Raw genomic sequence first — 24,546 nt, forward strand, 5'->3', positions numbered from 1 at the left:
GGCCACATTCACATGCTAAGCATGGAAGACCCAGAGCAACTCTGGCAAAGTTGTGAAGTAGCTTCTTTGCTGCTGCTTCTCTCATTTATTTCCAACACGTCTAATCTCCTTTTTGGCCAAACTGACTTTCAAAGCAGCTGGCAACATTAAAATCAATCCATAATACCAAGTAAAACCTCCAATAAAGGCAGCAGTCAAAAATAAAACTCAAACACACAAAAAGGAAACAGGAGCAATAAAACATAACCCGGTTCCAGTAAAACTTTGAAGTCAAATATCTGCAGCGAACATCAAAACATGTCTTTAAAAAGCATTTCTGAAGAGGAAGATCTTAACTTTAGTTATCTGGCAGCCTCCTTACATTTGGGAACACGCCCCCCAACCCCCAAGCTCGCCCTCTTATGTACTCGGGAGGTTGTAGACCTTGGACCTTGGAGATTTTTCAGCAGAGGTTGGATAGCCATCATGGATGCTTTAACTGAGATTCCTGAATTGCAGGGGGTTGGACTTGATGACCCTTGGGGTCTCCTACAACTCTACAATTCTATGATACTATCCTGCTGCAGCATGTCTGGAACCAAGAGGGTGGTTCTCAGAAAGAAGGAAAGGTGTGACATGGATCATCATTAATGCTGGCACTTCCAATAAGCATGCAAAACCATAGGAGACGAACCAGCCACAGGACTTCACAATCCATTCAAGGCAGCTGTCATGTAAAAGTGTAAAACTATCACCTGACCAAAATACTCTGCGCCATCCCAAACGTAGGTCAGGTAATAGGTTATAGCCCTCCAGAATATGGCAAAAACACAGCTATAATCTTACCTGCAGGTCAAAGAACTTGCTGTACCGTCGGTAAATTGCTTCAGTGGCGCCATTGGACCAGGTGACTTTAATAATGTATACCTGTGGGGAAGAAGAAAGACACTTTAGGGAACTCGGATCACATCAAAATGCTGTTACAATGCTTCCATAGTCCATTAAAGAGATACTTTAATTAATCCTTAGAAGATTATCATTGTCTGGGCAGCTATTCAGAAAGGGCAGTAGCTGGGGGTGGTTTTTTTGCATCATTTATATGCAAACTTTTTTTGTATTGAAAGGGTCCGTTTTAATGAAAGCCCATTTAACTCACCTTTCTTGCCCTTTTAAAAGATTTATCTGTAATCCCCATAACTGTGATTTTCAAAATTAACCCACAAGAAGCCCAAGTGAGGTCAGAAAGCATTAACTGTCATTCACGCATTCCTCAAATGTAGAGCTGCTGTGTTTTAACTGAGGACCAGGACCACACTTTTAACCCTGCTTCCTAAAACAACCATGCATTGTCTACAATAGTCTGTAAGTGAAAACTCAATGCATGAGCTGCTTCACGCATGAAGCTGCTCTGCACAATCAGGCCACCCAGCTGTGCAGGTGTCCCGGCTGCATGGAGCCCCTCTAAAAGCAAGCAGAACCTTGCAGGTTTCTTGTTTCTTTCCAGGCAACCGCACACAATGCAATTTTGTTCCAGGAAAACAGATGTGCTCTCAGGGACAGAGCTAAAAGGCACAGCCCCACTTTACAGTCAATGCACAGTTGGCGCACAATTGTGTGAACAGGGCTTCCAGTTTGGCTGCATAATGATGCAATAGAACAAATAAGAGCCAGCTATGTGATAACATCTGTAACAGCTAGGGGAACACTTCCTGGCTTCACTGTGGACTGAGTTTTAAAATAATTGGTGCTCAACAGCAACTGCAGGGAGTACTGTACAATCACTGCTATAGGGTGGGGTGGGGAGAACGCTTCATCCACGCTGCCCTGGAACCTTCAGGGTTGTGCTCCTGGGAAACATTTTGGTTTGATCTTCCTAATGGATGCTCAAGGTAAATGAAGCCCCACAATGAAGAACCCTCACATGGGCAAAATTAATGTATCTGACATTGTTTCACAACTGTTTGTTTGCCTGTTTAACACATTTCTATACCGCTTAATCATTCCCATTTCTAAGTAGTTGCTTTCATCGATATCTATGACTAGCAGTTTGATATCTTTCATATACATTGTCTGTAGCCACAAATTTGAGTCTTTGGAAAGGGACAAGAGCACACCTCGCTTCATTATCATCTATATTTGGCTTCCGGTCCCTGCACACAGACTTAAGTAAATTTATCACCAACACTACAATCCCAAAGGCCCAAGTGCAATGGCAGCACAGAGTGGACAGGGATTAAAAGCATCAGGAATACGCTCCCTGTGAATGTTCTTCAGAGTTAGCTAATTCCCACCCACTTGCAGAATTTACTGCCCTGGGAAAACTGGTAAATATTTAGAGATCGCAGGCTGTTAGTCTTGGCTGTTGGCCATGCCAAACAACAGCCATATCTCCTCCTGGGGTTCTGCTGCTGTCACTGCTTTCCTCTGTTTGCTCACCTCTTGGGAAAAAGAGCATGTTGCATCCAATATTTGTTGTGTCTAAGAATCTGAAACCACTTTACTCAGCCTTGCTAACTATTTAGGGGTAGACTGACTTGGGGCAACAAAGTTTTCCCCACAGTACCATGAATTCACATCCCTGAGAAATAAAAAGTTCCAGTGCCACAAGGCTTGGTTTCCCAGGCATGAGAGAGCCTTAAAACAAACACTATAAAAGGCACCTTATTTTATATAGAGAAGCAGAATATAAGTTGAGAGTAAGCAAGGGCCTCAGCAATACAGATTCATAAGACAGTAATGGGCAGCCTCAAACCCTCCAGATGCTGTTGCACTAAAACTCCCATAAGCCCTAATCATTGGCCATGTTGGCTAGGACTGATTTGAACTGTAGTCTAATCTTTAGGGCCACAGGTTCCCCAGCCCTGGTCTAAAGAGAAACATGGACAGCCCATCCTCAAAGCTATCCCCACTTTCTGCTAGCTCCTGCCAGAAACCTTCCTCACTCCACCTCTTCCAAACCGCAAACAGCAGCTTTTCCTCCTCTCCAAACACACACACACACACACACACACACACACAGCTGTCATCCACTCCCTTCAGTTAACAAGAAATCACCCTCTCCAAGCCCTGATGGTCACAGGGAAGTTCCTGATGATCAGGAAGCCATCTCCTAATTATTAGCCTCCATGGCAACAAAGAAACATCAATAGTTCATCCTGGACTATTAACCAGCATTCTGACCAACAGAGGCATATACCACTATGTTTCTCTCTGATAAAGCTTCTCTGTATATTTTGTGAAAATACATCTTAAATGATAACTTTATTCCATCTCAAAGCTTTTGTTACTGGTTGAGCTTACCTATGCAGGTCACTCCCACCTCAGACAGGGTCACAAAAATGGAACCTCTACTGGGAGCCTGCAGCTTATTTCATTCTTTCCTTTTGCTCTCCTCCCCCTGAAGCTGCAATAACAATTCTGGAGTGACTCCCATGTGCAGAAGGACCACCATCTGCTTGGAAGTGGGACCTATAAACTGCACTTGATTACATACTTTTCTATGGCTGGTATTCCAGTACAGTTACAAGAACAGCTCAACCACTTTTGCTACCTTCTCCACAAATCCCTGAAACATCTCCCCCTGCCCCAATGTACACACAACCTTCTGTTTCTGGAGAGCATCCATTCTATTTCCCAAGCTACCCCCATCTCCTCCACTCCTTTCTCTGTTGCACCTACACATTTAACATTAGTCCTGTTGTAATCAAGTCCCTCTCTATAACTTTTTCTTCTCCTGCTCTCCATTCTTTGCCTTCAATGGCCAAAATCACATACAAAGCTCCCCTTAGCAACAGGTACCAGATGCTCCATGCTGTATATTGCTGAATTCCATGTCTGTGTGTGCGCAACAAACACGTATATAAAGAGACTAGGGATGCATCAATTCCCATTTGAAGGAAAAGAGCACCCCTGAAGAACTGGTCCAGCTTAGCCCCAATCCTTTACAACCCTAGCAAATATACCATTTCAAAAACCCCAAATAGGAAGTCAAAATTATCGCTTTTGCAAGATGGATGTGTATTTCTCTCTCACACACACACACTTTTCTCTCCCCCACCCTCCAGTATTGTATTGCAATCTCTTACTTTCCCAGGTTTTGTTTAACTACTCTGAGCTTTAAATAAAATCAGTCCCCTGTAAGTAGTTTCCACAAATCTGATTAAAGTCTCATGAGAATAGGCTTGAAATACAGGCAGCATAAAGAAGGGAAAGCAACAAAGATATACAGGCTTTTCCAGCCCCAGTAGAAGGCTCTCTCCCTCTCTCTCTCTCTCTAGGCAGGCTGCCAAAAGTGATCCATTACTGAAATGCTATAGAATGCTTAGCGAGCCAGAACTTCTGGGGGCCAAAGACCTAAATGATGTCATGCTGGCTGCTTTGCGGCAAGCCCTTTTGGTGAACCAAGTGCATCTTGGGAGTCCTCTAGAGGAAATGGAACACTTTATTAGCCAGAGATTGCCTCTGCATGCTTGATCATACTGCAGAAGGGGACTGTGTGTCTGATTTGCACATCCCAGGAAGACGTTAAGAAAGAAGGGGAACTTTCCCAGCAACCTTTTAACTAATCATTCCGTGATCAGTATGACTCATGCACACTGAAATCGTGGATTGGCCCACACACTCACCATTTTGAAAATTTCATATGCATAGTGGGACACTGGAGCTGAATGAGTTAACTAGCAACCTGCTCAAAGCAGCATCCAATGCATGACAAGAACACATATACTGCACACCACAAATTTCACCATACTTATGTCCTGCTTATGGGCTTCCCATAAGCATTTCATTGGTTACTGTGGAAACAGAAGGCTGAACTAGACAGGCCTTTGTCTGATCTAGCCGGGCTCTTCTTACATCTAAAGGAAGGCTCCCCTGTTGAAAACCCAGTGACCTAACTTCAGATCACCATACCAGTTAATGTGTGGACTGACTCTATGACTTCTAGGTAGAAGGAAAAATCAACTGGCTACGGTAATTTGTAGGGCTTGCTTATCAGTAAGAATTGGAAATTTGGTAAAAACTATTTCCCCCCTGCTTTTTGGGTCAAGTATCCACTATAGGGGACACGGGTGGCGCTGTGGGTAAAAGCCTCAGCGCCTAGGGCTTGCCGATCGAAAGGTCGGCGGTTCGAATCCCCGCGGCGGGGTGCGCTCCCGTCGTTCGGTCCCAGCGCCTGCCAACCTAGCAGTTCGAAAGCACCTCCGGGTGCAAGTAGATAAATAGGGACCGCTTACTAGCGGGAAGGTAAACAGCGTTTCCGTGTGCGGCTCTGGCTCGCCAGAGCAGCGATGTCACGCTGGCCACATGACCCGGAAGTGTCTCCGGACAGCGCTGGCCCCCGGCCTCTTGAGTGAGATGGGCGCACAACCCTAGAGTCTGTCAAGACTGGCCCGTACGGGCAGGGGTACCTTTACCTTTACCTTTATCCACTATAGAGATGAGTATTCTCGTTACAAAACATTCTCCTTTCTACCCACACCCATTTATACGGATGGGAAAATGCTGAGGAAATGACCATAGCAAAAGGTCAAAATAGAACAAAGGTACTCCATAAAGTTTTCTTCAAATGGACAACTTAAGTCTGAGCTGTACCAAATATTGACCTGTGATCCAAAGAACTGGGCAACAAGTTCTACAGGCCCAAGGGAGCTTCAGGTCCCCATTTCCTTAAATGTCCTGTCTCCTGTCCCATGTTGCATGGCAGCTGGCTTTTTTAAATGGAGGGGAGCAATAAGGCATGGATTAAACAAATGCATTTTATCGGGTACAGGTGATCCCTGGGAGACACATCTGAAGTAGCCCTTCAGATCCCAGTCACCATCTATTCTTCAACAGCTTTATATAGAGCTTGTGTTGGTGTCATATTATTATTAATAATAATTTATTTCATATACTATGGACAAATGTTTCTGACTCCCAAATGTTGACCAATGCTAAGAACAAAATAATTTACCACCACCAATTATGTCGCTGAAAATTTGAGGAGGAAATAAACAGGGCTGCATTTTGGGCGTGGAAGTTCTAGTCTTCAAAAGAAATTCCTGGGCTCATCATTCTTTATCTCTTGAACCTAGTAAAAAGCAAAGTAGATCCTACCAATCTGAAGTCTACCCACCTGTGCCCTAAATGGCCTGGGACCACATTACCTCTGAAACTGCTCCCATGAGAATCTGCCTGGCACTTGGAGGCCCTGCTCTTACACTGGTGCCTTATGTGAATAATATGAAAATTAAAATGTGGTACATTTTCCATGTATATTTCCAGGGGGAAGAATCACTTTCAACAATATAAAATGCTACTAGGATTGATCTCCAACATAGATGGGAGGTGGTCTTGCCAATTATGTGTTTAATTTGTGGTTTTATATATAAATTATGCCTGTGCGTTATATTACAAACATTTAAAACATGATGGGCATTTAACCAAGTTGGGTTTTAAGAAGTCTTTGTATTGTCAAGCTTAACCCTCGACTAATTAAAACCTTGCTGCATATGGAGAAGGAAAATATCCTTCTGGGTGATAAGTCCTGGCTCAAAAGAATATTGTTCCTCACAGATACCTCCTTGTATGATCTCATCTATATAATACAATTCCCTCCCAATCTTCCATGTCCCTTCACTAGCTGTAGCAACCACATATTGAAGGAAACGGGACTGGAAAAAAATAGCCAAAAGGAAAACTGCCAAGAGTGACAAGCTGCTAGAGAAATGCAAATGGTATCTGTCCAACTGTAACAGAGCTGTCAGAGAGAGGGGGAAAAAACCCTCAAAGCAACTGAAAAGGGAGAAATAAAACCCAGCGAGTCACAACCCCCATCTCCACTCTTGAAGCCACATGATTCTTTCAATATGAACTTGCACCAGAAGTCAGGGGGAATTTACCAAGTTCATCAGATGTGGCATCACTTAGCATTATCAACAGGGGAACCAAGTGCCAGAACCTTTTAGCAAGAGCAGAGCTGGTGGTCTTGAGACGGTAAGAGGAAGACACACCACAGGAGTCCAACAGGACTAGAGTCTAACCAAAGTTTACATTGAGGGGGTATTGTTTTCTTCTTCAAATACTTTCAGTTTATTGGCAACCACATCCTGCAAAACAAGTACATTTTAAGTGTGCACAAGTGGGTTTAGAAAATAAAATTTGACTTTATCAGTGACTGGGGGATAAATGCAGGGCAAGCCATGGAAATCGTGGATCAGGGATCCCATGTTTCATTTGGAAGACAACCCCTCCATTTTCTGCCTATTTAGAGATAGGAAAGCCAGAAGAGTAATGCTCCATCTGTACTCACATTTCTGAATTTTCATGGTAGCAGCTTTGTGGCATGTTTCAGAACCAGATGTAAGTTTACACAATGCCAGTACTGTTAGATAAGGCACCAGGCCACATCTCATACCTTCCTATACTACCAAATGATAATCCGATGCTTGGCATGGCTCAGCGCTGAACAACTGCCTAAATCACCCAAAGTCGACATTACAAAGCACCTATTGGGGGGTGTCTTCAACTCACCTTACAGTCATCGACCTAAACAAAAGAGGATATCATGTAAGCAATTTCTGCACATGCACCAATTCATGAGCCAATATGCCTTCAGATGAGTGCTAACTCACAAGTCCAGCCACTTGTAATTCATATAGTGCAGTGGTTTGGTTGTACGTTGCAGGAAATACCAATGTATTTCAATGTAATAGAATCAGCAATGTTGTGCTGACCAGTCACTGCCCCCAACTAAAAAGCTTACTGCTTGGAGCAGTGCATGCATAATCTTACAAAAGGAGTGTTTTATCTGTCCTCATATTTTAAAAATAAAGATTTCAATCACTTACTTTTCTCATCCATCATTCATTACTCGTCTGGCATCACTAGCAAACTCCATTACTAAGACATCCATCAAGAGCTTATTTCCAATGCATTCATCTACTTGCTAGCATTATTAGAAGAAAAACCGTTAACAGCTACAAAAAGATGTAACCCTTTGTCAGCAGTAGAAGAGGAAAATGTTCTTAACAATTCCCAATAACACTGGAAGTCTAGCATTGCCAATCTTCTAGTCCAACCACACCAACATATGTCACTTCACACTGGCTCCTAGCTCATCTCTAAATTCAGAGCCAGATTAGCACCTCCATTTTGTAAGTTGTGGAGAAGTATGTTGTGGTATCTATACTTCTTTTAACTGTATTCCTGAACCCTGGCCCCATGTAAGGGTTCCTATAGAAAAGGAACCAGCTTACTGATATTTTTGTAAAGAAGAAAGTGTCTTGTGCTTTATTTACTGTGTTTGAGAGGATTAAGGGCACAGACATAGGATAACAGGCCTTGTACTCTTAACACACAGCCTTTCCCTTCAAGTCTCAGCAGTTGCATGCACACTGCAAACAAGTGCAACAGTCCTCTTTTTGAGGTTGCCACTGAGAAATCCAGGGATTAATCTAGATCAGTTGGAGCCATGGTACTAATTCAGGAGTGGGGAACCTTTGGCTCTCTAGATGTTTCTAAACTACAACTGCCATCAGCGCTGGCAAGCACAGCCAATGGCCAGGGATTATAAGAGTTGTCATTCGGCAACATCTAGAGGACCAAAGGTTCCCCACACCTGTACTAAATAGTTCATTTTTGCCCTCCTCCTCCTCCACACTTACACTCCTCCCAGACTATATCAATATCTGTCTTCAGACTGTTAGGCAACCCAAAGCAAAAGTTCAGATCCTTGAACACAAAGCTGATCTATCGCTCAAACAGGTGTTGAACCATTCATCAGCCATGAGATGAGAGAAAAGGTTAAGTTCATTATGAAACACAGATTTGATATCATAACTCCACTAACTAGATGCAACAAGCTCATTTGAAGCAGGTTTCTCCAAAGCCGAGGGGATGTGGGGAGGAGGAAGAAACAAAAGTTATACAGTGGTACCTCGCAAGACGAATGCCTCTCAAGACGAAAAACTCACAAGACGAAAGAGTTTTTTGTTTTTTGAGTTGCTTTGCAAGACGAATTTCCCTATGGGCTTGCTTCGCAAGACGAAAACGTCTTGCGCCTTTTTCTTAAAACCGTCAATGCATTCCTATGGGAAACCGTCAATGCATTTCCTATGGGAAACCGTGCTCCGCAAGACGAAAAATTCACAAGACGAAAAAACTCACAGAACGAATTAATTTCGTCTTGTGAGGCACCACTGTATGCAAGTTTAACTCTGCACTGTTACAGCCACCACAGAGATAAATGAAGACAGAAGCAGATCCTCAAACATCAGATCTTCCAAGCGCTCAAAAAATGAGTAGCAACTGTTACTCAAGGCCACATCTTCCTCAGCCTTTTCTCAGAACCAGTCTCCCCATTACTGCCCCACAGCTGAAAATACAACTTTCCATAGAATTAAGTTAAGTGCAACTGTCTGTCTGTCTAGGGGCAGGGGTGGGGAATGCACAGGTCATTTGTAGGTCAGACTATGACACTCTGAAAGTAGGGAGTTTTCCAAAGTCATGAATACTAAGAAACTGCCTTCAGGGAAGAGAAAGGCAGGTCTGTACTCAAAGTAGTTGAGAAGGCCTAACAGGCCTATTTACGGTTGGCTCCAACCTCACAGAAAGAGCCTTGTAGGTAGCCAACAGCAAGATGACTCAGCCTCTCCACTTATTGTGTAAAAATAGGTTTGGAGTGTATATAATTAACTGTCTTTGGGAATCTGTCTTGTTCTTATGTACAGATTCAGGGGCAAACACTGTTCTCTTTCACTTCAACGTTAATCTAGTTCACAGAGTTTCAGAGACAGAAACATGATTTTCTTTAAAATGTGTTTATTCCTCCAACGAATTGAAGGCATCAGCTTACAACATTTGTCCTCCTTCCACTTTTTAGCAAAGCAACTCCCCAGTGTGGTAGTTTAGGCTGAGAGACAGTGTGCCTGGCAATGGCCACACAATGAGCTTCATGGCTGAAAGGTTAGTGCAACTACATTGTCCAACTGGGCAACTGGGCACAGAGATGGTTACAGGCTGCCTGTGTGTACAAACTGGTCTATCACTCTCCATGTGGTCACTGTACGCATGTACAACTGTCCATGATCAAGGGGTGCAGGGAGAGAGAGAGAGAGAGAGAGAATGGCCTTGCGATTCTTTCCCATTCCAAGCTTTCTCTGAACAATTCTAATTATTGTGCTCTGGAATTGTGCTCTGGAATCACTGGAATGTCACCAGTGAATAAACAGTGCATGTACCAAAGTAGGAAGATCTCATTGCAGGTGACCTCTTAATTCACAGACAAAGCTTCTTAGATAAGAATATGTTTGGAGATGTCTTCTATCTGCAGGTAGATGGTATAATCACATCAATTTAAATGTGCAGGTTGTGTGTGTAAAGGTTTCAAAGTCTCTGAAACAAAACACCATAGGATTTCAGAGACAAAAGGAGACTCCTAAATTGCCCTTTATTTTCACACCTGCCCTTCAAAAGATGGAAATACATGGCAAGCTAAAAAACTATGGATTCCAAAGGAAATCTCATCCTGTATTTTCATCCACTGGGACGAGTGGAAAGCATATGTGAACATTTAAAAATAGGGTGAAAGACTCCTAGCTCAGGTAGAAGATAAAGAACAAAAGTCTAGTCTTGGTGTGTAAAGGTCAGCAGCAGCCAATTTCAAATCAACCACAACACAATATATTCCTGCAAAGGTTGTCAGAGCTGAATTACAGAATCATAAGTTCATTCTCTTTTCAAGGGCTAAGAACTTTTAACTGTTAAAGAATCATCTAAGGAATCAAATGAGAGCAAACATATTTGTGGTGGATATTTTCCATTGCTGGAAGAAGAGGAAGGCTCACAGTTGCCAAGAGGGAAGGCAGCCTTTAATCCTTCACTTAGAGCAGTACTGTAATTTGAAGAGGAATTATGACATCACCAACCATTTTCATGCTACTCCAAAAGGGAGAAGTCAGTATTTTTTCCATCATAAATAACTGGAGGAAGGGCAAGACAGAAAAAAAGATCTGTGTAAATAACAATGAGCCTCAGGCCTAGTTCACACAATATATTCTTGCTCCGTGCAAACAGTCCCAGGTATGCAGTCAAAGAGCTGAACTTGTCTGAAGGAACTCATTGGATATATATGGCCAGCAGAAATCTTTGGACAGATCTACATGCTATAAAATAAATATAGGCTCTAGAGCCACCATATCATTATTATCCTTATTTGCCTTGTAATACTAATAAAGGTAAAGGTACCCCTGCCCGTACGGGCCAGTCTTGACAGACTCTAGGGTTGTGTGCCCATCTCACTCAAAGAGGCCGGGGGCCAGCGCTGTCCGAAGACACTTCCGGGTCACGTGGCCAGCGTGACATCGCTGCTCTGGCGAGCCAGAGCCGCACACGGAAACGCCGTTTACCTTCCCGCTAGTAAGCGGTCCCTATTTATCTACTTGCACCCAGGGGTGCTTTCGAACTGCTAGGTTGGCAGGTGCTGGGACCGAACAGCGGGAGCACACCCCGCCGCGGGGATTCGAACCGCCGACCTTTCGATCGGCAAGCCCTAGGCACTGAGGCTTTAACCCACAGCACCACCCGCGTCCCTTTTTGTAATACTAATGGGGGGGTTCTCACCTGTAAATACCCCCCCCTGTAATACTAATAGGGGGGGGTTACAGGTGAGAACCAGCACAGAAATATGCTTAACCTTTTCCGTGTTCATCAGTTCTCCTCTGCAAATGGTTCTCTCTCTCTCTCTCTCTCTCTCTCACCACACACACACACACACACACACACACACTTTTAGTACATTGCCCCCCCAGCAGTGCTGCCCAATTGGAATCAACACTGATTAAGATTTTTTTTATAATTAAAAAAAAAGTGAGGAAGAAATTTACAGGGCAGAATTCCTATTCCCACCCCAATTTTCCCATCGCAAGTGCTGTTTGAGAACACACATTGGCTAGCATGAAGTGTATTTCCCATCTTAATATTTGCTTCTAAAATCCAAAATCACAATTAACCACGCTGAGGCATCTGGTGAGCAGATGGAAACCAAATGCTTGACTAGATGGATATTTTGGTCTGATCCAAGAGGGCAGTTTGTGTGCAAGCTGATTTTTCATAACACACAATCCCAAGTATGCAGGTTACACACAGCAAATGCACTCAGTGGAGACCCACAAATTTGGTTTGGGCCTTGGTAGTCAAGCAAAGATTGGTTGTCAGGACCTTCCCCTTAAGAACAATCAGGTGCATTTTCGCACAGGAGTCCCATTGTGTTCACTGGTGCTTACTCCCATAGGGGATTGCAACACAAGTTCCTGACCTCACACTGCATCTTACTGGGAGGTTAGGTACAAGCCCCTTTTCCTCCTCCACCTCCAAAACTTTCAGAGCTGGGAAAGGGAACCAAGGAATTAATCTACTCAAAGGAAGGAGGGAGTGCAAATTACAGAGCTGGTTTCTGCAGTAGCAACCATGGCATTTGAATTGACCAAGATACAAACAACTGCCCAGCCCTACAGTCAGCTAGAAAGCAGGACTGCCTCATTTAAACAACAACAGGTCGTTAGGGTATGACCGAGTTTTTCAACCAGTGTGCTGTGGCACCCTGGGGTGCCTTGAATGATAGTCAGAGGTGCCATGGGCAACACTGGCCTCCATCCCCCTTTCCTTCCCTCCCTGCTATGATGCCCTCTCTTGTCTCTGCCTCCCAAAGGCTTGCACAGCTGATTGTTGAAGCAGCCCTGGCTATAAGCTCCGTAGGTGAATGGTGCCTCTGGGAGACACCTCTCTTTGGGGCGGGGGTCAGCTCAGAGACAAGGGACGGCTGAGAGAACACTCCACAAGGGAGGGTGTTCAAAAAAGGGTGAGAGGCTGTCAGCTCTGCAGGCAAGGGGTGACATAACTGGACTCCTGAGCCCCACAGGAGTGCCACAGAAAGAATGTAATTGGTTAAGGGAGCCGTGGACTCAAAAAGGTTGAAAACTTCTGGGGTATGATAATCAAATCTTATGTCTATCTGAACTGAAGAGCTATACCAAACTGATTCACTTCGCCTATCCTTCATTACAGGCAACAATTTTCGTTGATTTTCCTTCTGATTTAAAGGATTGTCTTTTCCCAAATGACTCACTTTTTCTCTTATGTGTAAGAGCCTACCATCTTTCCCCCCTTTGATTATGCATTTCCTCCATACTATGATGTCCCAGACAGAACTAGAACACAGCTAAGAGCATCTCTATCTGTAGTCACTGGCAGATCCTTCCAAAGATTAAAAAAACCTATTCCAGTCAACTCAGGAATGTATTTCAAAGGATGAATGTGGCCAGCACTATAGCATCATTTGGTGCAAAGGCAGCATTCAGTTTTAAGAAACAAAAGAAATTATCCATAGTGAAGAGTAAAAGCAAGACCTAACTCTGCCCCAGTCTAATAAGATGCATAAGGTAATGTCATGTTATAAGCAAGGTATTTTAAAAAGCAAGCATTATAAAAAGCAGCAGCGGTCTAGTAGAAGAGGGTTTTAAATGTGTTTGTGGAAGGGGGTATTGCTTTGTTGTATTTGTTTTAATTATTTCCTGGTGTTTATACCTTGTATTTTTATCCTGTGAACCACCTTGAGATCTTGTGAGGAAGGGTGGTATACAAATATAATTAATTAATTAATTCATCATCATCATCAATAGGGACGCGGGTGGCGCTGTGGGTAAAACCTCAGCGCCTAGGACTTGCCGATCGCATGGTCGGTGGTTCAAATCCCCGCGGCGGGGTGCACTCCCGTCGTTCGGTCCCAGCGCCTGCCAACCTTCGAAAGCACCTCCGGGTGCAAGTAGATAAATAGGGACCGCTTACCAGAGGGAAGGTAAACGGCGTTCCGTGTGCTGCGCTGGCTCGCCAGATGCAGCTTGTCACGCTGGCCACGTGACCCGGAAGTGTCTGCGGACAGCGCTGGCTCCCGGCCTATAGAGTGAGATGAGCGCACAACCCTAGAGTCTGGCAAGACTGGCCCGAACGGGCAGGGGTACCTTTACCTTTAATCATCAATATTTTTAAGTAAGTAGAATCTCATCTCCAACTAGAGTTCTAAAGCCAGTTCTAAAGCACATGTCTGCAACTGCATTTTGGCTGAAATCCTAAACATACATTTAACAAGGAGTAAACTCTACTGGACACAATAGAGTTTATTGGCATAGGATTGTACTGTAGATCATCCCCACTACTTGCTTCCTTTGTTTATCTTCCTCTCCCCACCCGCTTCCCTGTGTTGCCTTCTCCACTATCAAAATTCGGCAGATTGTCGCTGTGATGCAGTGGTTAGAGCAGCCCTCCCCAACCTGGTGCCCACCAAAGGTTTTTGGACTGTAAATCCCCATCACTCCTGACTACTGGCTGTGCTGGCTAGCACTAATGGGAGTTGGGAGTCAAACAACATCTGGAGAGAACAAAGTTGGAGCTCAGAGACCAGGTTCAAATTCTTTCTCAGTAGCTGATTGAGTGGCCTCTGCCAAGTCCATCTCTCTCTCTCTGCCTGCCTAGCCTAACTCACAGTTACATTGTGGTGATAAAAATGGGGAACCCTGTACACCACCTTAAGCTCCTTTGGAGAAAAGTGGGATATAAATGCAATAAAATAAAAGGTCAGATTGTTATGACATTCTAAAGCAAAGCCTATACTAGTGACAATTGTTGCTGAGAACAGTATAAATAAACGAAAACTATCACAGTATCATAGTTTTTTTATCTCAAAAGGGCAGGGGAGGGATCATTACATCATTAGAAGTAGGTATAGTTAAAGATTGCTGCACCAGTTTGTACAGTATAAGAGGATATGGAATTAAAAGACCTGCATTTTCTACTCATGTTTCATCCTATGCTACCATTCACTCCTTGTTCTCCTCTGCATCCTCCTGGCTGCCTCCTACTTAACTCCCTTTTTCATTATTCTCAGAAACAATCAGGTTCCCATATGTGAAGCACAACCTTCCATCTCTGCTGTCTCTATTTGCACAGTCTCATCCCTCCGGCTCCTAATATGTTTATGTGTATGTGTGTGTGTTGTGAATGAATTAAACATTGGCATAGATTCTTTAACAGAGTTGCCAGTCAACTCTTTGGGTAGAGACTGTGTTCCCTCGCAATCTATAATGCACGAAATATTTGTGTTAAGGATTCAGCACAGAACAGGCAGGATATTAAAAGTGGGAGAACAGACCCCTGCAAGAAGGGGAGGTGTTTGCTATTCAGCAGGCATACCCCAGTTTAGGGGAAATGACAAGCTGCAGCACCCAACCTGCCAGTCACCAGCCCCAACGGATACACACTCCAAACAGAATCTGACAGGTCTGACACATTGCAGCCAGGTTCCCACAGCCTTACAATGCCTGTAAAGCATAGCGGGCACAAAAGCAGGGAGTACCAGAGGTCTTCTTGCCTGGGGTAGATCGAAATCTGAGCAAACTTCTCACACACCCTACAGATGCACTTCTAGGCTGCTGAACACAAATCTGGCAGGAAAGCCACTACTTTCCTTTCTGAGAAAGAAGAAACCCATGTAGATTTCTCTGCCAGGAGAGCAGCTGCTCTCCAGATCCCCTCCAGCAGTTTAAATTTCCAAGCAAACCATTAAAAGCAAACGCCAAGGGAGACATAAGCTTGCCCATCCCACGATGGGACCCGTCCAGAGCACTGGCCAGAGATTTAAAGTGACGGGCTGGTCAACATGCACAATCCTGCCTTTGTAATGTCAACGCTGGTGAAAGAAAAGAAAGAGCCAGGCGGCAAGAACTTCCTGCCTGGCTTGCTAGGAAGTTGCAGTGTGTGCACAGACAGACCATTCCAGCTACAACATGCACTCACAGTGGATCCAGGAGGGAATGGAAGAGACCGAACAGAAGCGGCTGCGGGGAAGCGACCCCATCGCCTCTCTGCTAGCTAGGGAGCTGCAGCCAACGCCCGCCCCCCCCCCCCAAAAAAAACACACACGCAGAGGGTAGATGCCCGTGCGAAATCCCAGCAAAGCAGCTGTATCAAGGGCAGCAGATCTGTCCCAGCATGTGAGGAAAATGAACGGCTGTAGTCCCACAACATCTGGGGACCCAAGGTTGAGAAACACTGGGCTGGAGGATTTCAAGGCGCTCTCAGCAATTCTCCCCACCCGACCGCGGGTTACACTTACACACAAACAGACATGCCACGCTCACTCACATAGTGTTTGTTGGGAATTCGCCGCTTCTGCACGTCCAGCACCTTCACCTCCAAGATACTCTTCCGGGGCATAGCGCTGGTCCTCTGCAACCCGAACCCCAGAAGCAAGTAACAAAATAAAGCGGGAGGGGGGAGGGAAGGAGTGTAAATCTCGGAGACGGGTGGAGGGGAAGATAAGACGAAAGAAACCCCTCCTCCGGGAGGGTCGGCGCAGCCAACGCTCCTGGACCCAAAGCGCAGAAACTTTTAAACGCAGCGGTTGCAGAGATTGCGCTGCTAAGGGATAGGCGAGCCTGAGCCCCACAGCACCCTCGGCGCCTGCCTGTCCCCCCCCCTTTCCCCTTTCTTGCTTCTGCTTCCTCTTCCTCCTCCTCCTCCTCCCCCCCAGCTCTACCCCCTTCGCTCTTTCCCTGGCCAGAGTTTGCAGATGCAGGAGGGCTCCTCCCAGCCCATCCCTGCCAAAGCAGCCTATCCCACTCAGGCGCAGGCGGTGTGGTTATGGCGCTCTCTGATCCAGCCCCGCTCCCCGGGCTTCTTAAAGGGCCACGACCACCGTGTGGCTCGCCAGCGCTTTCAGGCCAAACACTCGGCTGCTCGCTCTCCGCGCCATGCCTTTCGCTTGTGCTGCTGAGAATGGGGGGGGGGGGCGGAGGGGGTGTGTGGAAGCAAAGGTGCAACTTTTCAGCTGTGGCCGGAACACCGGTGGGAAGTTGGAGCTGGTCGCCAAATCCACACGTTCCTGCCCACTGCCAGTAACACAACCAACCCGCGCACGATCCTTGCCTTTCTTTCACGTCACCAATAACCAAGAACAGCAAGGGGGGAAATAGAGGGACTAGATTAATATGAGGAGCGAGGCTTTTCCACACAATCCTAAGTACCATTTTAACCTCCATTTGACCCCCCGACTCGCCCGACTCTCTCTCTCTCTCTCTTTGTGAAGTGAAGGAAGAGAGCTCGAAAGCAGCCGAGGTCAAACGCAGGCGTCGCCTTTTTCTCAGAAGAGGAAAAGGCACCAATTAATCCTCGTCTGAATCTGGAATTGCCACACTTTGAAACGCTCCTTGTCGCGACAGGAGGCGGCGCAATTGGTTTCCGATGGAGGCCGAAGGTCGCCTTTCGAGCGGTCGTCGCATAAAGCACTTTGAACTCCTTTTCCACAACTCTCCCTCAGTCTTTCCTATGGAGTAAATATCCCCTTGCAAAACTTCGCCCCCTCTCCTGTCGTCTCTCTCCCCCCCCCCCGGCTTCAACTTTACACGCTTTACACGGGTGGGTCTTACACGCTTTCCACGGGTGGGTCTTGAGGGGTGGATTCAGCAATCCCACCCGCCATTGTGCACTCACGTAGGGGATCGTGTTGGGATCTGTAGGGATGGAGTGCGTGAGGCCTTGGGAAATTAAAAAGCATGGCCCCGAAACATAAGCCAGCTCCCTCAGCTGCTGTGCAATACAAGAGGACAACGACTGGTTCCAACGCTGGATCTAGACGCATAAATTAAATAAATTTAAATTTAAAGCGGCATAAATTTAAAGGGGGGAAACAGGTAGAGAAAAAACGGAGCTCCGCGTCGCCATCTGGTGGCACAATGTTGTATCGCACATACAACGCATATAAATCGTTTTTTCTTTACCAGTCTAGCTGAGTCTTGGCTGTGGTGAACTGCTTGAGAGGTGGCATGTCTGTCTGCACCTTGGCCGGCAATTTTGGTCACAGTGAATCTAGCAGCTATGCCATCAAGGTTGGGGGGGGGGGGATCTGTGAGGCTGTGGCAACAAGTGCTCAAATAACTGAAGATAATGAACCCGGAGCCTGACAAGATTTTGATGAAGACTGAGAAGGCGATAAACTTCCTGCTTGAAGATATGAACTGTAAATGCATGCCTATTGATGGCTTCACTTTGTGACAGAAGGCTCTCAGCCTCTAGGTACTCTCCTAGCCTTTTGCTGAGGATGGGCAGCCTGGGAAGGCATTCAAAGCCAGCCCCAGTTGGCTTCAAAACTTTAAGATCCAGTTTGACCTAGAAAATGTGCACACAACTGATGCTGCTGCACTTGCAGACAAAGAAGAGCAGCTAAGATCATGTACAGAAGACAAAGATGAGGATGATGGACAAGATATGCCAGCAAGTTGGAATCTGCATCAGTTTGCTCTCCCAAGCACATGAAAACACATGAATGAATTGATTGCTGACTTTCATCCTTCTATTGAACAGAGCCTCAAAATCGCACACGGCTTTACAGCCACTTTGAGACCTTATCCAGAAATGCTCCAGCTGTGAGACAACGGTGGCAGTTGCCAATCACCATGTTTCTCAGAACAAAAACAACCAGCAGCAAATCAGTTCACACAATCAACTTCTGAAGCTTAACCAAGGCTAACCATGTCATCTGCAAATCTCTATCAGTTTCCAAAGCCTGTCCAATCATCTCCTCGAGAAATACCATGCTTGGAATAATAATGTTGTACCCGTCCATCTGGCTGGGTTTCCCCAGCCACTCTGGGTGGCTTCCAACAAAATATTAAAATACAATAGTCTATTAAACATTAAAAGCTTCCCTAAACTAAGCAACACAGAAGAGGAAGAGGAGGAGGAGTTTGGATTTGATATCCCACTTTATCACTACCCGAAGGAGTCTCAAAGCGGCCAACATTCTCCTTTCCCTTCCTCCCCCACAACAAACACTCTGTGAGGTGAGTGGGGCTGAGAGACTTCAGAGAAGTGTGACTAGCGCAAGGTCACCCAGCAGCTGCATGTGGAGGAGCAGAGACGCAAACCCGGTCCCCCAGATTACGAGTCCACCACTCTTAACCACTATACCACACAGTTGTCATGCACCAGTTTTTGTGTGGCATTTTCTGTTTTTCAGAGGGTTGTTTTGACTACACACAATTTTTGCTTTATGCCTGGAACGAAATCCCCACATAAATTGCAGGTTATCTGTACCCTCCACTGAGGGACTTGCCTGTGACACAAAGGATGGCAACTAAAAATGTCCCTAGTCCCCACCCCTTGAAGCCTGCAACAAATAATAGGAGTCTGGATCTACGTGGTTCCTTCATATATTACACTGGTCAACAACAAATTTTTTGTCTGCGTTTTTTCAGTTGATTTAGGATGAATCTGATGCGCTGAATCCAAAAATCACATTGGTTTTGCTCAATCAGGTCAAGTTTTTGAGCTATGGCCACATGTCTTTTTTTACGTTTTTGTTCACATCTATGCTTGTGTGGAGCATTTTAGAAGAAGTTGGTGGGGGTAAAATGCCATGTCGAATAATTGTTTTGATTGGAAATGATTATTTTAATGACAAGGAGTATTCAGGTCCGATAGTTCTGGGTGATTATGTCGAAAAGGGATCAGTTTGAAGTCATAAAACCTCGTAATCTTCCATAAATTGGTGCACAAGTTTCGTAAGGTGTGCTTACCATGCTTATTTTGGTATTAAACTTGGTGACCAGGATAAAGCTTGGGCGCCACACATGGTGTGCAAGGCCTGCACCGAGACTCTACGTGGGTGGACCAATGGCAAGAGGAGTCTGAATTTTGGAATTCCCATGGTTTGGAGGGAGCCGACAAACCATGTCACTGACTGCTACTCCTGCGCTGTTGAAGTGACTGGGATCAACAGAAAGAACCGGAGCAGCCTCAAGTATCCTGATCTTCAATCAGCACGTCGTCCTTTAGCTCATTGTGATGAAATTCCAGTGCCTATCTTCGAAGAACTTCCTGACATTAGTGATGAAGATGCCTCTAGTGTTGAAGGACATGAAGAAGAAGAAGTGGTTCTTGAAGGTGATGCTCCACATCCATTTTCCCAAAAGGAGTTGAATGATCTAGTTCGCGACCTCAGCTTGTCAAAGGACTCTGCCGAACTGTTGGCATCCAGATTGAAGGAAAAAAACCTCCTCTCTGACAGTGCTCACATCAGCTTCTTCCGCAACAGGCATCAAGAGTACCTCCGTTTTTTCTCGGAAGAGAAGGACTTGGTGTACTGTGCAGATATTGCGCAGCTTCTGCTCAAGCTTGGAGTGCCACAGTACGAACCCAAAGATTGGAGACTGTTCATTGACAGCAGCAAGTGATCACTGAAATGTGTTCTGCTACACAACGGCAACCAGTTTGCCTCTATACCCCTGGCTCACTTGAGTACACTGAAGGATAACTATGAAGTGGTGAAGTATGTGCTGGAGAAAATTGGTTATGATCAGCATAAGTGGTTTATTTGTGTTGATCTGAAGATGGTGAACTTTTTGTTGGGACAACAGTCTGGCTTCACCAAGTACCCATGTTTTCTGTGCATGTGGGATAGTAGGGACTGTGCTCAGCATTAAACGAAGGACTGGCCTGTGCGGGAGGAATTGGTGCCTTGCAGAAAAAGGAACGTCATCAGCGACCCTCTGGTGGACAGAGACAGAATACTCTTCCCACCACTGCACATCAAGCTCGGCTTAATCAAGCAGTTCACCAAGGCTCTGGGACAAGGATGGTGACTGCTTCACTTACTTGTGCCAGGCTTTTCCAGGATTGACCATGGAGAAGTTGAAAGCTGGCATCTTTGACGGTCCTCAGATCCATCAGCTCATCAGAGATCCAGAGTTCGGAAACTCAATGAACGAAGTGGAACTGGAAGCGTGGAAGGCATTTGTTCTGGTAGTGAAGAACTTTCTTGGCAACAATAAGGCCAGAAACTACGCAGAACTTGTCAACAACATGCTGACTGCTTTCAGAAACCTGGGCTGCAACAAGAGCGTCAAGATGCACTATCTATTTTCACATATGGACCGGTTTCCTGAGAACCTGGGTTCAATGAGTGACGAGCAGGGGGAGAGATTCCATCAGGACATGAAAGAGATGGAGACCAGGTATCAGGGTTGCTGGGACACAGTCATGATGATTGACTACTGTTGGACTCTGAAGAGAGACCTCCCTGCCGCTAAGCATTCCAGGAGTTCCAAGAAACGGAAGTTCAAGCCATGAAGTTTGAAAAATGGTGAAGCAACATGCAATTTACATGTACTTACCTTTATCAATGCCCACCATTCAGTTTACAGTAATCAATGTTTCTATCAGGTAATCAATATATGTTGTTGGAAAAACATTTTTTTCTCTTAAAAACATATTTAGGATGATATGTGTTGACAAAAATCAGCTGATAATGCCACAAAAATGTAATCGATTTTGTCACAAGATCTGATTTTTTTCAAATCAACGTAGCACAAAAACCTGACCTGATGGAAAGAAACAGATGCCATTTCCAGATTCAGCAGTGCAAAAATACTCTAAATCATTTGTAGAAATCTATACAACATTCAAAAAGTAAAAAATTGTTGCCCAGTGTTATAGATTAACAGTGTTCACTCAGCTTCACATAGTGTATGAGGCAGCTGTTTGTATCTTTCATGCAAGTTGTAAACTCACTAGGGACGTGCTGCTTCACCACAGGCCAAATGAAGTAATATACAGGGCCATGGAGGGGTGATTGGCCGCCCCCGGAATATTCCAGGACCTCCGTCTGAACAGTCTGTTTCCATTAAAAGGTCTGTGGGCCTGTGACTTTAAAAATTCAGTATTAAGTACAGCTGAAACCAAATAGGGTGGGTCCTGGAAAAAAATGCACCTCAGGTGTCAAAAGGCTAGGATAAAGAAGTGCATCTTTAGCATTCCCTGAAAGCTGTCCAGTGAAGGTCGCAGACACACCCCTGTAGGGAGGAGTGCTGTGGGAATGCTTAGTTACATTTTAAAGGGGATTCAGATTTAGTGCTGGCACATCACTGACTTTCAGATTAATTGGATTCTCTTATAAACATCTCATCTGTGTCCTTGGCAGCAACTGAAACACATCCCCCTTTCTTCAGCAGCAACAGCGCTCAGCGCAAAACAGTATAATTTAATATACAGCAAGGCATATCTCTATAACCTCTTTAGTTGCAGAGACTTAGTTCTGTTAGCATCCATTGGCACCGAGTAGTGTAATGGCTACTACCTCTCTAGAGTTGCTTTTATACCAGTTGGGGCCCTTGGAAGGACTTGTGATCCAAGTGGGATCACATTTGCAAATTACATTCCTCCAAAGGGTCTGGTACCACTTGTATGGCATGTTATAAAGTGTTAGTGAAGCCTTATTTACCTAGGGATCCATTAGCCACGCCATCCCCTGGACCTCGGAGGGAACAAAAGTACCAGGAAAGCAAAATCTTCTTTGGAGAAAAAGAGTTTATTGAGATCTGAGCACAGAGTCAAGGTCTGTACTCAGAGACAGCCTGCTGGTTAGTTCCTAGAAATACACTGGCTGTAAAGCAAGACACTTCAGCAGACTTTCTTATACCCCCAGACTTCCCCAATCGGCTAGCAAATATTGCTTGCTTAACACATTTTATTGCTTGCTAAATATTCCTGTCTTTCTGCTAAGCCAAGCACTCCCTTCGTATCTCTTCTTATTCTTGCATTACTTAAAGCAGAAGCAAAGCAGGAAACATCTTGCTAGTGGTTTTTAGTTGACAGCAGTTTTTGGCTAGGCAGGAAACGACCTTCTGACCTGTAACTAGCATCAGCAGTTTCAGATAGCTGGTTAGACAGGAAACGGCCTCCTGACCTGTCTGATTTAGACTTTGCAAATAACTGCATTTTTGGGTTTGAGCTTGTGTAACCATCCTAGCAGAGTGCCGGAATTTACTATGTGTAGATAATATTTGAGAGCAACAGAATAAAATATTGAGAGAAACCTTTCCCATCTCCCTTTACTCCGTCCTCTTCTTTTGAACAATCTATTACTTAGATTCGTTCTGGGGTAGGGGTCTATATTCTCTCATTACAGCAATCACGCGAGGTCCCATCATGCGAGACATCATCTTTTTTCATCATATGTTGCAGGCATTGCATTAAGCAGGGTATACAGAAGCAGAAAAGCAATAGAAGCATTATTGGGCCTATTCTCCCCACAAATACGATACCGTTCATGCCAACAGAAATACGAGAGCATCCATATGACAAGGGCGGTACATATCACTCCTACCCACCAAACCCAATATCTCCATGGTTCCTCCCACCAATATTCAGGGGGTGTGCTCATTGTTGAAGAGCCCACTGATATTTGTGCCCGACTACCTGTTGAGCCTCAAGGATGAGAGCCCACCGGTGAGCTGATGCTCCCACTATGTGGGTCAATTTTTCTATTAGCCCTGTTGGGTGGATTGAACTCTCGTGCTGCCTCCCTAGTGACCAGAGCATATGGAAGCTGAAATCCTGGGGTGGCAATTCTTACTGGCACTTGTTTAGTAATTTCAATGCACACCTGGCTCAGGCTCCCATCTATCACCTGGGTTAAGAGTAGGACCTGGTCTATCAAATGAGGTTGGTACAGTGCTCTACCTTCCAGATAACAGTTGACTACCCTCCCACAACAGCAAGAGCGGTACAGAACTAGATAGATTTCGATCGTCTCTACAGCTTCCCGTAAGAGCACTGTCCACGCATGCTGGTCAGTGGTGTGGGAGAGGAGCCACAACGGGGCAGTGGGGTGTCTCAATACGGTAATCTCATCAAACCCCAGTTTCCAATAGCCAAGGAGCACGCCATCTCTTACCACCGGCAAGACGAACCAGTCGTAGCAGAGGCCAGCAGGCCAATAGGGTTGGTATGGTTCGGTAGGGTCAGGGCAATAAGACATAGAGCAAGTCAATAAAGAAAATAAGAGAGAAAAGAGAAAGTCTTTGTAACTGTCCTTGTGATGATTAGTCGCAGGATCTCGTTGCCCGTGGCCTAACGCTTTTTCCTGGTAGCGTCAGACACAAGGTGATGATCAACTTCAGAGGGTCAGCGGGATTTCTTTTGCAAGTCCAGACACCCTTCTTCAGATGCGTGTGATGTACCCAGGGGATCACCTCGACTACTTTCACTGCAGTTAGGGATGAGGGGGTCGCCAGACGCTGTCACTCAGAGGGACTGGTGAACCGGCTCAGCGAGACTGCCACGGGACTGCAGGTGTACGCTTGAGGGAATACCTGGAAAGAAAGCAAACACACACAACAAACACAGGGATTGCACTTGTTCTTGGGTGATGTGATCTCCCATCTGCCCAAACCGGCGGGGATGCCTCGGACGAAAGGGGTTGGCCTGCCATATAGAAGTTCAAAGGGTGATAGTTCTCAGTCTCTTGGTTGGCGCACAGGGCACATTTTGGGATATAGCAGCAGTTAGTTATAGCAGCAGTTAGTTGAGGTAGAATATTCTCCCAAGGTGCGCCTTAGCAGCTGGGCCTCCCAAATGGGTGGACTCGTGGTAATTCTTTACAATTGTGCTGGCCAGATGTTGGGGCACAAAAACACGGCTGTCCGGTCCTTCCTGGAGCGTTGCTCCTTCTTGGCTGGTCCACTGCTGTTCATCAAG

The 24,546-nt window shown here is 45.3% G+C and overlaps 1 protein-coding gene across 4 annotated transcripts in view; it reads right to left on the bottom strand.

Annotated features, from left to right (window-relative positions):
• The window catches only part of SH3PXD2B (SH3 and PX domains 2B), a 102,322-nt gene extending 84,672 nt beyond the window's left edge, over positions 1-17,650 (bottom strand). Inside the window, exons 1-2 of one of the 4 annotated variants that reach the window (XM_083430742.1) lie at positions 17,503-17,650; positions 826-906 (exon numbers count right to left, since the gene is read on the bottom strand). Coding sequence is in view for 2 of the 4 variants with exons in the window: in XM_083430740.1 (XP_083286866.1) it covers positions 826-906; positions 16,156-16,227 (153 nt within the window). In the remaining 2 variants the exon portion in view is untranslated. Of the gene's footprint in view, positions 1-825; positions 907-16,155; positions 17,382-17,502 lie in introns of those variants that run through there. The other 3 variants (XM_083430740.1, XM_083430741.1, XM_083430744.1) reach the window with 3 other exon arrangements.
• Between the last annotated feature and the right edge of the window lie 6,896 nt (positions 17,651-24,546).

The sequence above is a fragment of the Podarcis tiliguerta genome, assembly GCF_965153285.1.
Source record: "Podarcis tiliguerta genome assembly, chromosome: 2".
Lineage (NCBI taxonomy): Eukaryota > Metazoa > Chordata > Lepidosauria > Squamata > Lacertidae > Podarcis > Podarcis tiliguerta.